We start from the raw sequence: 13,795 nt of genomic DNA on the forward strand, positions 1-13,795 counted from the left end.
TGCACCAACCAGCATTGCTGAGGAGACTGAAATTGAACAATTCTATGAAGATTTACAACACCTTCTAGAACTGACACCAAAGAAAGATGTTCTTCTCATTCTAGGGGACTGGAATGCTAAAGTAGGGAGCCAAGAGATAAAAGGAACAACAGGGAAGTTTGGCCTTGGAGTTCAGAACGAAGCAGGACAAAGGCTAATAGAGTTTCGTCAAGAGAATAAGCTGGTCATCACAAACACTCTTTTCCAACAACACAAGAGGCGACTCTATACATGGAAATCACCAGATAGGCAATATCGAAATCAGATTGATTATATTCTCTGCAGCCAAAGATGGAGAAGCTCTATACAGTCAGCAAAAACAAGACCTGGAGCTGACTGCGGTTCTGATCATCAGCTTCTCATAGCAAAATTCAAGCTTAGACTGAAGAGATTAGGAAAAACCACTGGGCCACTCAGGTATAATCTAAACCAAATCCCTTATGAATACACAGTGGAAGTAAAGAACAGATTTAAGGAACTAGATTTGGTGGACAGAGTGCCTGAAGAACTTTGGATAGAGGCTCGTAACATTGTCCAGGAGGCAGCAACGAAAACCATCCCAAAGAAAAGGAAATGCAAGAAAGCAAAGTGGCTGTCCAACGAGGCCTTAGAAATAGCAGAGAGGAGAAGGGAAGCAAAATGCAAGGGAGATAGGGAAAGTTACAGAAACTTGAATGCAGACTTCCAAAGAATAGCAAGGAGAGACAAGAGGGCCTTCGTAAATGAACAATGCAAAGAAATAGAGGAAGATAACAGAAAAGGAAAGACCAGAGATCTGTTCAGGAAAATTGGACATATTAGAGGAACATTTTGCGCAAAGATGAACATGATAAAAGACAAAAATGGAAGGGACCTAACAGAAGCAGAAGACGTCAAGAAGAGGTGGCAAGAATACACGGAGGAACTATATCAGAAAGATGTGGATATCCCGGACAACCCAGACAATGTAGTTGCTGACCTTGAGCCAGACATCCTGGAGAGCGAAGTCAAGTGGGCCTTAGAAAGCCTGGCTAACAACAAGGCCAGTGGAGGTGATGGCATTCCAGTTGAACTATTTAAAATCTTGAAAGATGATGCTGTTAAGGTGCTACATTCAATATGCCAGCAAGTTTGGAAAACTCAACAGTGGCCAGAGGATTGGAAAAGATCAGTCTACATCCCAATCCCAAAGAAAGGCAGTGCCAAAGAATGCTCCAACTACCGTACAATTGCACTCATTTCGCACGCTAGCAAGGTTATGCTCAAAATCCTACAAGGTAGGCTTCAGCAGTATGTGGACCGAGAACTCCCAGAAGTACAAGCTGGATTCCGAAGAGGCAGAGGAACTCGAGACCAAATTGCTAACTTGCGCTGGATTATGGAGAAAGCCAGAGAGTTCCAGAAAAATATCTACTTCTGCTTCATTGACTATGCGAAAGCCTTTGACTGTGTGGACCACAGCAAACTATGGTAAGTTCTTAAAGAAATGGGAGTGCCTGACCACTTTATCTGTCTCCTGAGAAACCTATATGTGGGACAGGAAGCAACAGTTAGAACTGGTCATGGAACAACTGAGTGGTTCAAAATTGGGAAAGGAGTACGGCAAGGCTGTATATTGTCCCCCAGCTTATTTAACTTATATGCAGAATACATCATGCGGAAGGCTGGACTGGAAGAAACCCAAGCCGGAATTAAGATTGCCGGAAGAAATATCAACAACCTCCGATATGCAGATGATACCACTCTGATGGCAGAAAGTGAGGAGGAATTAAAGAACCTTGTAATGAGAGTGAAAGAGGAGAGTGCAAAAAACGGTCTGAAACTCAACATCAAAAAAACTAAGATCATGGCCACTGGTCCCATCACCTCCTGGGAAATAGAAGGGGAAGATATGGAGGCAGTGTCAAATTTTATCTTCCTGGGCTCCATGATCACTGGAGATGGAGACAGCAGCCCTGAAATTAAAAGGCGCCTTCTTCTTGGGAGGAAAGCGATGACAAATCTGGACAGCATCTTGAAAAGCAGAGACATCACCTTGCCAACAAAAGTCCGAATAGTCAAAGCTATGGTTTTTCCTGTCGTGATGTATGGAAGTGAGAGCTGGACCATAAAGAAAGCAGACCGCCGAAGAATTGATGCCTTTGAATTGTGGTGCTGGAGGAGGCTCTTGAGAATCCCCTGGACTGCAAGGAGAACAAACCTATCAGTTCTAAAGGAAATCAACCCTGAGTGCTCACTGGAAGGACAGATCCTGAAGCTGAGGCTCCAGTACTTTGGCCATCTAATGAGAAGAAAAGACTCCCTGGAAAAGACCCTGATGTTGGGAAAGTGTGATGGCAAGAGGAGAAGGGGACGACCGAGGATGAGATGGCTGGACAGTGTCTGCGAAGCAACCAACATGAACCTGACACAACTCCGGGAGGCAGTAGAAGACAGGAGGGCCTGGCGTGCTCTGGTCCATGGGGTCATGAAGAGTCGGACACGACTAAACGACTAAACACACACACATATATTATTTTAATTTTTTATCATGTTTTAATATTGCTGTTTATACTGTCGTTAGCCGCCCAGAGTGGCCTGGTTGCCAGATGGTGCGGGGTATAAATCCAATCCATCCATACTGGGACTGGTTTATGCCCCAGGTATACAATGCACATGTCATAGAAAAAGTAGCTGTAAAATTTGGCTTGGCAAATTTGGAGCATGCAGCTTTTCCCATGATGTCTACCTTTTGTAAAAATTGGTATGCAGATTCTTGTTGGGGATTTATAAAATGTTCAAAATGCATTGGAATTTAGGAGAATTTCAAATCACTTTTTCAATAAAATATTTTGCGCCAGTTGGCTCTCCTCTTTGTTGTCCTGTGAGCTGTAAAATAGCAAAATATTTTTACCCACGAACAGTGTTCACGTTCACACAGATTCTTTCGTGAAACTACGGTAGACATCAAATATTAGGCTTAGCTATAAGAGGTCCAATAAAATGAATGGGCCTTATTTACAGCCAACACAGCTGCAGTTGATTTCAGTGGGGCTGCTGTGCAAATAACTGGTGTTAGGTTTATTTCATTGTTTTAATATTGGAATGGTTTTGCATATGTGTTTCACTCCAGCATAGAATAAAAGAAATTACAGTTTATTTTATTTTTATTTGATTTGATTTTGGGAGTTGGTTATTTTCAGCTTCATAGTCTGATGAAATCATAACTTATGAAGTAAGTTTCCTTTAAGATAGTATGGCTAAGAGTTACAGAACTTCAAAAAGAAGGAATCTTGAAAACAAAATGACATGGTACATTGTTGACTTTGCCAGCCTAATTTGACTTGCAAGCATATATGAAAATTTTGATTCTTTTAGTTGTAAAGGTCACAATACTGAATTGTCAGGGAAAACCCAGAGAAAATTGTTGTTAGCTTATTGGGTCTTGAACTTGTTTGGATTCTCTTTATTTCTGTATGTAGTTCACTTTTTTACATGAAAACTAGGTTTGTTGAGAACGAATATTTGCATAATTTACATAGAGCTGCTATAATATAAAAAGGAGAATGCAAAACAGCTTTATTTAAACTTGGCAAAAAGTGTGTGGTCTGCTTTTCTCTTTGTGGCCATCTCTTTATCTCTTTAAAAATATGCTCACACAATAATTTTTGTGCTTGTAACTTTACTCAACTTTGGCTTTATAGTAAACCTTCTGTGATAGAGCTGTGGCTTTTGTGTTAAGCAAGCAAAGTATGTTGTGAAAAATGAGTTGATTAGTGTTTGCTATCTTAGCCAACCTTTTCTTGTTGTTGAAAAGGTGTTTAGCAATCCTTTCCCACAGCCTGCATTTCAGAAACAATGATTGCTTCACAATAATTGTTCCATAGGTGCTATTACATGCCAGCCTGTTAAAGGAAAAGAGAGGGAAAAGTTTACTTTTTAAAAAGATGGCATTAAAACACAATGCTTTACTTTTATCTGCTCACCACTAAAAATAATTGCAGTCCATATCTACACTTGGTAACTTTTTGGTGTTTTTTTCTTTTCTTGTAACACATTCTCATGTTAATACCTTGGCTTCAGAGATTGGGTTGCATGAGTGTAAGCATGTCTGCTGTTCATAGGGATGAGGGTGGGGAGATGAGACTCTCCTTTCTTCTACCTAGCAGTGCCTTCCACCACCACTACTTCTCAGATGGTTTTCAGAGGAAAGGAGGTCGAGATCTAGGGGACCTTAGATGTTACCCCACATTTAAGGATGAAGAAAGATTTCCTTTTGTGCAGTGGATTATTTGGATAAAAGCCAGTGCCTGTAATTTGTCTTGTAAACTGATACAGTATTGGTAAAAAGAATGGTTCTAAGGAATATTAGACACCTGTAATACATTTCATATGCATGTTCACAGATTTACATCTAAGATCTGCTATTCTTGGTAGAAGCAGTTATACCACTGCTGTCAAATAACACCATTAGGCATGTTTCAGGCATATTTTATCAAATAAAAAGTGGAAATTAAACTTTTAAAAAATGTCAAGCAAACATAGACACTTATGAGGCCGGAAAGAGCTACATGTGTTTTTTCTAAAATCTTTAGTGCAGGAATGAATGACTCTGGCCCTCCAGATGTTGCTGGCAGATTCTCAGTCATGCAGCTCTCAGTCATCTCTGCCTGCCATGGCTAGCAGTGAAGAATTATGAGGACTACAGTCGACTACCATCTTGAGAGCTATGATCCCTGTTTTACTGAATAACAACATTATTCCTAATAATGTTTTCTAGTGTTCACATGGACATTTTAATTTTTGTAGTCCTTAGAATAGGGGTGGAGGTTGCACAGACCCTACTATGAACCTTGGGAATTCACAGCCATGTCTTCCTTCCTTCCCTCATTTTTCTTTAAAAACTTGGTTTTTAACTTAAAAAATCCAGAAAAACTAGGGAAGTAGAGGAAGCCCAGGAATACAAAAGGCACCAAACACATGGCAGAATTGCCTATCCTGTATCCTAGAGGGCCTAATACAATCATATTGCATCGTATTGTATTGTATTTGGGTGGTGAAGCACTGGGGCAACATCTGGACCCCCAGTGAGCAGCCCATTGGTTACCCTTTGCCCATCCCATTTTATAGTAACCCTACAAGGTATGTGATACTATATTCCAGTTTAGTAGTGAGAAGACTGCAGGATGACATTGGAGTTTTGCACCTTCTCTGAAGCTAGGCAGGATAAGGTAGGATTTGGGCGCATAAATCACTGGAACACAGCTCATTATGTAAGGATGGAACTTAGAGCTGCCTTAGAGTCCCCTAATTGCAGGGGAGTGTCAGTGAAGGGCAGACACTGCTTACTTCTTCCATGGCCTACAGATTTTCTCTTGTCAAACGCCAGCTTAAATTTCCCAGGACTGAAAATAATTCAGAGAGAGGGGTATTTGTATGGATGGAGGGGATATGCAAAGATTTCAACCAGTTCTTTTCAAAGGCCATTCCCCAGCATTTGTGAAGATGGATTTCGGGAAACCTATTTGCTGAAGTAAATATAGGTATATTCTAATCTGTGTCAAAGCAACTAGCTCTTAATAACCGAAAATAATATGCCAATGTATTAACATAAGGTGAATAGGAAACCTCCTATATAACCAAGTTGATATATAGCTAGCCTGAAACAGTTTATTTTTTAAGAAGACTGATGTGTTTCATGCTTTACTTGAGTAGGAAAGTGAGTTATAATTCAAGGGTTAGTAAAACTAAATAATGGAAAGGATCATGGGCAGGGCAGCAAAGAAGCAGATTAAAGAATTTGGGGGCAGTTCTAATTAATTTTATTCAGTAGGTCCCAGTGAAATACACCTAAGGGCAAAACCTTCAGTCTAAGCCTATTTAGGTGTGTTGGATAATAATTGGTGAAAGCTGGTGAAAGAAATCTTAGAGTTGTATTTGTCACATTTTTTTCGCTTCAGTGTTATTTGAAAATTAGCTTTGCACCTCTGAACTTCAAAGTGTGTTCAAGTATTTTGTTAATTTTGCTTATTTTTTGCCTAATAGGAATACTGGTAGAAAATTTACCCAATATTATACCATCAATGACTAGCATTAGGAAACAAATCCAGTTCTAGGCCTTCTTCTTCCAAACCTTCAATGCTTCTCTGTGGGAAGCAATCCAAATCAGAGGCTGCTCTAATCCTTGTCCTCTGTAGCTCTTTTTGCAAAGGTGAAAGTGCGTAAGGGGCTGTTCATTGTCCCTATCCTTGTCCTTAAGGCTCTCCATTGAATACCATACAATGGAATCCAATCAGAGCCATTCTAGTGTAATTGGAGAGTGGTGAGGGGTTGAAAGAGGCTATGTCCTCTGCCTGTACCATATTCTTGATACACTTAGATCGTGAGATCAGGGTTCCAACCTGTGGGGTTGGGGAAGAATTACCATAAAAAAATTGGCAGATGACCTTGGAAGGAGAGCTCCATTTTTCCCCTGTGTCCCAGGATCATTAAAGCCTTTTCTGAATCCCATGTGTGCATTTTTTTAAAATGGGGAAAATTGGTAAACGTTCCGGAAATTCTGGGGTCAGAGGAAAGATTCTACATCCTTAACATTCAGAAGTTGAGTCATGGCAACTGGACTTCTTATTAGGTTGAAACATTTCGCTACTCACCCAAGGAGCTTCTTCAGTCTGAGGAGAGTTGGTAGGTGGACCATATATTGTACACGTTGGTTTCACTTCCCCCTAGTCTGAATAGGACCGGGGGGGGTGTTGAGTGAAAATCCCACTTCTGCAGTCCTTTTCCACCCATTGTCATGGGTCATTAATAGTCATTAACAGTCGTCTTTCTGGTGGGTGTGATCCTAATTTTGGGGGGAGGGATGAAAGGGCAAAATGAGAAATAGAAGATAGATTTGTCTGAGACCTACACCCTGATGAGTGAGGGATTTTCTATATGTACATGTATGGCCTCCCTGACCCCTCTTTCAAACCACTTATCTTCTTGGTCCAAAATGAATACATCTTGATCATCAGACGAGTGTCCTTTGTCCTTCAAATGAAGGAACATTGCCATTGCTGATTGTGGTCCTGAGCCATTTGCCCCTCCTGTGCTGGTGGCTGTTTGGTTTCTCCAATGTAGAGAGAGTTCCAAACACTCTTCTTTGCATTGGACCACATATACTATATTGCTCCTCTTGTGTTTTGGTGTACGGTCTTTTGGGTGGACAAGTCTCTACCTTAGTGTGTTTGTGGGTTTGAAGTGCACTGGTATGTGGTGTTTACAAAACCCCTTTTCAGCATTTCAGACACACCCACCGTGTAAGGAGTGACCAGGTTCTTCTGTCAGCTCTGGTTCTCAAGTTCTATTGTTCTGCTGGGTTGGGACATTGCTTTGTTAAAGGCCCATTTTGGACATCCACAGGCCTTAAGGGCTGTCTTCAGCTGTCCCATCTTCCTTCTTCTTGGCTTCTCTAGAGGTGGGAATGTTTCTTGCTCTGTGGTTTAGCATCCTGATGACCTCTAGTGTGTGTTGCAATGGGTGAGGAGAGTCAAACCGCAGGTATTGATCAGTGTGCAGGTTTTCTGTAGATTTCTGTTCCTAAACTGCCATTGGATCCTGTGATTACTGGCCAGTCCAGGAAAGCCAGCTGGTTGTCTTTGGTGTTCCCTGGTGAATTCGATATTTGGGTCCACTGAGTTAATGTGGTCTGGGAGGGCCTGTATTTCCTGAATCTTGATCTTCACCCAGGTGCCTTCCACATACCTGAACCAATGGGTTGGAGTCATTCCCTGGAAGGTGTTCAGTGCCTTCTTTTCCACTTCTTCCATGTCTCCTATTTATCATGTTGTCATTTCATCCATCCCCAGAAAGAGCAGGACCACACCCACCAAAAAGACCTCTGTTAACGACCCATGACAATGGGTGGAGAAGGACTGCAGAAGTGGGATATTCACTGACCCTCCTCCGTCCTTTGTCCATCTAACAAACCTATACAGACCAGGAGGAAGTGAAACCAAAGTGGAGGGATCGCCTACCAACTCTCCTCAGACTGAAGAAGCTACTTGGATAAGTAGCAAAATGTTTCAACCTAATAAGAAAGAAGTCCAGTTACTATGACGCAGCTTTCAAATAAACTCACCTGGATGATTGAGAATCTTCACAGATACATCCTTAGCACTTAGACAAAAGTCCCTTGATATTTGTTTATTATTTTATTTTAAAATTTTTTTTACCCCACCTTTCTCTAAAAAAGAGACCCAAGGCAGCTTACACAATCCATCCTGTTTATTTTTCTCATAGATAGTCAGCAACGAAGGAAAGCCTCCCGGAAGATAAAGGTCTTCATCTACTTGCAGAAGGGCAACAAAGATAGAGCCAGTTTGGTCTCCTGTGGGAGGGAGTTCCAGAGTCTGGGAACAGTAGCAAAGAAGGCTCTGTCTTGTGTCTGCACCAAGCATACCTGCGAGGGTGGAGGGACTGAGAAAAAGCCTCCCCTGATGATTTTTTTAAAAAGCATTTTTAAATACACTTTTATTTTCTTTATGATCAGATAAAATAATTTGGGAGATCTTGTGCATCATTATCCTCTTAAGAACCTTGTCTATTAATGTCTTATAAACTGGTGGCTTGGTTTGGAAATAAGAAAGGCCCTACTTAGAAAAAATAAACTCATAAATAATCTTCCAAAGTGAAGATCATTTATGTGGGCTGTGCTGTGACTTGTTATGATCACAGCATTTAATTTGCCAAGTCAGACAGCATCTAATCTTAACTACAGATGGCACATTAGATTCAGAGTTTTGATTCCTAGTGAATTCTTCCACACTGCAATTTGCATAAACAAAAGAATGCAATGGGAAAAGGCTAGTGTGGGACAGTAACAATGCCTAGTAATAGTCTCCATGACTGCCCTTCTTCTGGATGTAGCAATCACAAAGATGCTTAACAACTTTCCATGTGTATTGGTTGGATCATAGTTTGCTATACATCTGAATGTTGTTTTGTGGACGTTTGGCAGCCTAAAGTTAAATCTAACAGGAATAATTTAAAACTCATCTTCTGTACTTGACAATTGTTAAATAATTATTGATAAGACTGCAAACTAAAGAAACTGCATGACATTCTGCAATCCTAAGAAATGGGACTTTAACTCAGTGAATTTGTGCAACAGTTCATCATTTGCGCTTTTTGCCCTTGAATGTTTCTATGTTGGGAAGAATAAAAATTAGATTGACCTTTTGTCCACTAAGAAAGTGGTTCCCCTTGACATTTAGTCCAATCGTCTCTGACTCGAGGACACGATGCTCATCCCCGTTTCCAAGCCATAGAGCCAGCATTTGTCTGAAGTCAGTTTCCGTGGTCATGTGGCCAGCGCGACTAGACAGGGAACGCCATTACCTTCCCACTGAGGTGGTACCTATTTATCTACTCACATTTACATGCTTTCAGACTGCTACGTTGACAGGAGCTGAGACAAGTGATGGGAGCTCACTCCGTCACGTGGATTCGATCTTACGACTGCTGGTCTTCTGACCCTGCAGCACACAAAGGCTTCTCCAATTTAACCCGCAGCGCTACCACGTCCCCCCAGAAAGTGGAGTGGTGGTCAAACACAGAAGAAGTATCATTTGCAGATGATACGACAGTGGTGGGGCTCATAAATAAGAACAATGAGTCTGCTTATAGAAAGGAAGTACAAAGGTTGATACTTTGCTGTAAAGAAAATCATCTCACACTTAACATCAAAAAAACTAAAGAACTCATAATTGATTTTAGGAGGAAGAGAAATGTACATTTACCACTGTACATAAACGGTGAGGAAGTGGAGAGAGTTGGTAGTTTTAAATTTCTGGGTACTTACATCTCAGAGGACCTCTCATGGACTATAAATGCCAACATGCTAATGAAGAAGGCACAGAAGAGGCTGTATTTCCTGAGAATGCTTGGCAAGTTAAATTTATCTCAGCATTTACTTCTGTCATACTATCGTAGCACCGTTGAGAGTGTCCTAACCTATGGCATTCTGTCATGGTTTGGGAGTAGCTCTGTAGCGGACAAAAAAGCTCTACAGAGAACCATTAAAATTGCCCAGAATATCATCGGGCTCCAGCTACCAACCCTGGATGACATCTTCACATCCCGCTGTCTAAGGAAATCACATAGCATCCTGAGAGACTCTTCCCATCCTGCTTATAACTTTTTTGAACTGTTACCATCTGGCAGAAGATATAGAACAATTAAGTCTCGGACCACACGTTTTCTGAATAGTTTTTATCCCAGAGCTATAATTGCAATTAATAATGAGCTTAAAGACCACCAGTAGTGAATAATTAGTTGGACTGTGTTACTTGGCCTGCGGTGTAGATGTTTGTATTTTTAGTGGGGGACTTTTAGTGGGTGGGGAGTGTTTGGGAATTTTATGTGTGTGCATGTGTCTGGTCGCTGGGTGTCTGTGAATTTCATTGTATGTGTATATACTTACAATGACAACAATAATAATAATAATAATAATAATAATAATAATAATAATAATAATAATAATGATGATGATGATGATGATGATGATGATGATGATGATGATAATGATGATATTATTATTATTATTATTGTTGTTGTTGTTGTTGTTGTTGTTATTGTTATTGTTGTTATTATTATTATTATTATTATTATTATTATTATTATTATTATTATTATTATTATTATTATTATTATTATTATTATTAGTTAGGTGCATATGAGCATTCTGTTGCTGTTTTTATGGTCAGTAGAGATGGGCACAAACCACTGGTTTGGTGGTTCATGACAGTTCATCTTTCAGGCAGACAGGTGTATGGCAGTTCCATCCCCATCTCCTCCGTGGTTGCCCACTCAGAGGCAGCGCCTGGAGGAGGCAGGGCAGGGAAGCTGAGGCACTGCATCTGAGAGGGTGCCCGTTGGAGGACACGGGGCTGGGAATCACTGAACACCTGTTCATCTGACCCTGTTCATCTATTCATGCCCATCTCCAATGGTCAGTTATTTATCCCTTTAATGCAACTGAAATTATTTTCATGTGAAAACTATTTACTAGAAAATGAATTAATGGCTCTGTGTCGAATTTAATTTTGCACAAGGAAAACTATTTGCACCTCTACATTTTTTTTCTCCTCTGACTCCAAAAATGTGCTCTAGAGAGTCCGGGTGGTGGTGGTTCCATTTCCTAGTTCTGTTGATTGGATGTTACCTTTTGGAGAGGAAAACAACCAAAGTTTTAAGGGGACATCTTAAATCTAAGTGAAACTATGTCAGAAAAAAAAATGTTATGTGCATAGTAACACAAAGGCCTTTTTGAACACAGTAAATGGAGAGAGACATTTATTGCTTTGCAGCTTGGATTCCACAATGTTGTTGTAACAATTAAAACAAAAAGGATGCCAAAAGGAAGTCTTTCTATGTTCCTCTAGAAAATAAGATGAAGTCGGGAATTTCTTACAATTTATTGACTTTTCAAGTACTGTAGTTTTTAGTGTCTCCTATATGTCTGTTAAAAATGAAGCTGTTTAAAGTTTATGTTCATGTTTTCAAGTGGTATCTACTGCTGCACAAATGTAACTATCATTTTGCTGTTGGTCAATGTTTTGTATTTCATTTCCTCTATTTCAGCTAAGAAAGTAAAAGCTCACGTTTTGTTTTATAGGCCAGCTCCACTTCCTTGGTTCCTAGTCCATCTCAACTTTCTCCACAATCCAAGTTAAGATTAGCAGGTGCTCTAGGTGAACAATGGAGTCCTCTGTATCCTCTTCCTACTCAAAGTGGTAATGTAATTTACTCTGTTTCTATAGCATTATTTGTTTGTTGGTGTTGTGTTCAAATGAGTTTTTTTTTCTCACCCATTGCTTTTCTGTCTCGATGTCTACATTGCATCTACATCTACTGCATCACATATGAATGTACATAATAGAGATATAAAACAGATATGGAGTCCAAAATTTAGTAGCAGTTATTATGAAAGCATTAAGAAAAGTAAAGCATGAGAAAACTTCCCGTGTTATACTGCTGCATAAATTTTAATTGTTCATGTGAATTGAGTAGTAACCCTACTCCCATCTCTGACAGGAGAAGGCACCCTGTGGGGCTAAGTACATTCACTGCTCTCGCTCCCTCTGACTTCTACTCTGTCAAGGCTTGGGAACCTATGGCTGTCTATATGTTGTTGAATTCAAGTTTCCTTCAGCTCTGACTAGTCTAGTGGCGAGGCATGATGGAAGTAATAGTTTAACATTTGGAGGGCTGATGGTTCCCTTCTCTGTTCTTCTACAAAGTAAACACCTTCATCTTCTTAAGTAGAAGGCAATATTTATTGCAGTTTGCAAAATCATTCAAATATAGCCAGTTGCAATCAGGGCTATATTTTTCCCATCCTGCTTTTGAGCATTTAGAAACAGCTGTTCAGCTATACGAACGTCTACCCTTGTTGGTTTGCTAATTTTTGCAAGAAAGAGATATTCATGAAATGTGTCAGAAATCTGCCAGCTGTTTTATAATAGAGCACCTGTCCAGGTGTATGCTGATCTCTGCTTTCAAATAGTGGTCTGGAGAAGAAGTATGAAGCTCATAACCATTATTCTTGTGAAATACAATATAAAATATTTCTTGGGGTACCCAGTTTTTCTGAAAGTTTTCTATGCTGGGGAAATGATAAGATAACATCAGTTGAGGGAGGTTTAAATGTTCTCCATAAATGAGGCTTGGTGCATGATTAACACCAGGAACAAGAGTGAGCCTAACTAGAGAATCAACTGCTCAATCAATCTACTGAGTTGAATGAAAAAATACAAGGAGCACAACAGAGATATAAACAAGAAGGAACATCTCCTGGGTCTTTGAACACAGAGAGAGAAACAGCTGAACTTTAAAGATGCTTGAGTAGTTTGGGACTACCTGAGAAAAAAGAGAAAGATCTGAGACTTTGAGAAGAGGTGATTTGAATATCATTATGAGGAAGATCTAAGAAGATTTAATGTGAACATAATCGAGTTTGGTTAACATATTTTAATAGATAAGTGTGGTGGGACTATTAGAGTGAAGAACTGATTGTTAGTAATTCTTTACAGAGAGGAGAATAGCAGGATTTGTTTGTTTTTAAAGAGAAAGGTAGGAAGGAGAAAAGGATAAGAACTGGTAAACTAAAGTTCTTCACAATGTATAGTCTGTCACAGTGGGTCCCAAGCATTCGTCCCCAGGTGTTTTGGGACTAAACCTCCCAGAAGTCTTTACCACTAGCTGCGCTGCCCAGAATTTCTGGGAGTTGAAGTTCAAGAACAGTTAGGAAACCCAAGGTTAGGAGCCACTGGTCTACCACATAAAAAGAGGTCCTTTTAAGTAAGGAGGGGGAAGGGAAAGAAATTAGACTAGGGAAGTATTAATATAAGGCTGGAAATATTTCAAGTTAGCTACGGAGGAATAGCTAAATAGTAGTAATAGTTTGAGGTAAGCTTGCATAATAAACAGTTAGAGGTATAAGACTGATAATTAAGCTAAGATTAAAACTTCATAATTACTCTTAAAGCTTTATTGTTTATCCCTGCATTTCCTCCTCTATCTATTTCCCATGGGGCTTAGCAAGAAGAGGGGAAGCAGGGATCAAAGCGATCCCACAGCAGCTGGGGAATTCCTTTGATCCCTTCCCTCCTCATCTTATGCCGCATGGGCATAGGAAGAGAAGGAAAGGGGAACCAAGCCATCTCCCAGCCCCAGGGGTGGGATTCCCTTTGGGCAGGCTTTCGCCTCTCTGCTTATGCCCCTGAGGAGCAACTGATCTGTGGGGGCATAAGCA

At 40.2% G+C, this 13,795-nt stretch overlaps 1 protein-coding gene across 9 annotated transcripts in view; it reads left to right on the plus strand.

Moving 5' to 3' along the window:
* The window catches only part of AHI1 (Abelson helper integration site 1), a 110,537-nt gene that overhangs the window by 44,899 nt on the left and 51,843 nt on the right, over window positions 1-13,795 (plus strand). For all 9 annotated transcript variants that reach the window (XR_013540611.1, XM_072996452.2, XM_078383334.1 and 6 more), the window contains exon 19: window positions 11,657-11,774. Coding sequence is in view for 8 of the 9 variants with exons in the window: in XM_072996452.2 (XP_072852553.2) it covers window positions 11,657-11,774 (118 nt within the window). In the remaining variant the exon portion in view is untranslated. The remainder of the gene's footprint in view (window positions 1-11,656; window positions 11,775-13,795) is intronic.

The sequence above is a fragment of the Pogona vitticeps genome, chromosome 1 (genome assembly GCF_051106095.1).
Source record: "Pogona vitticeps strain Pit_001003342236 chromosome 1, PviZW2.1, whole genome shotgun sequence".
In the NCBI taxonomy this organism is placed as follows: Eukaryota; Metazoa; Chordata; class Lepidosauria; order Squamata; family Agamidae; genus Pogona; species Pogona vitticeps.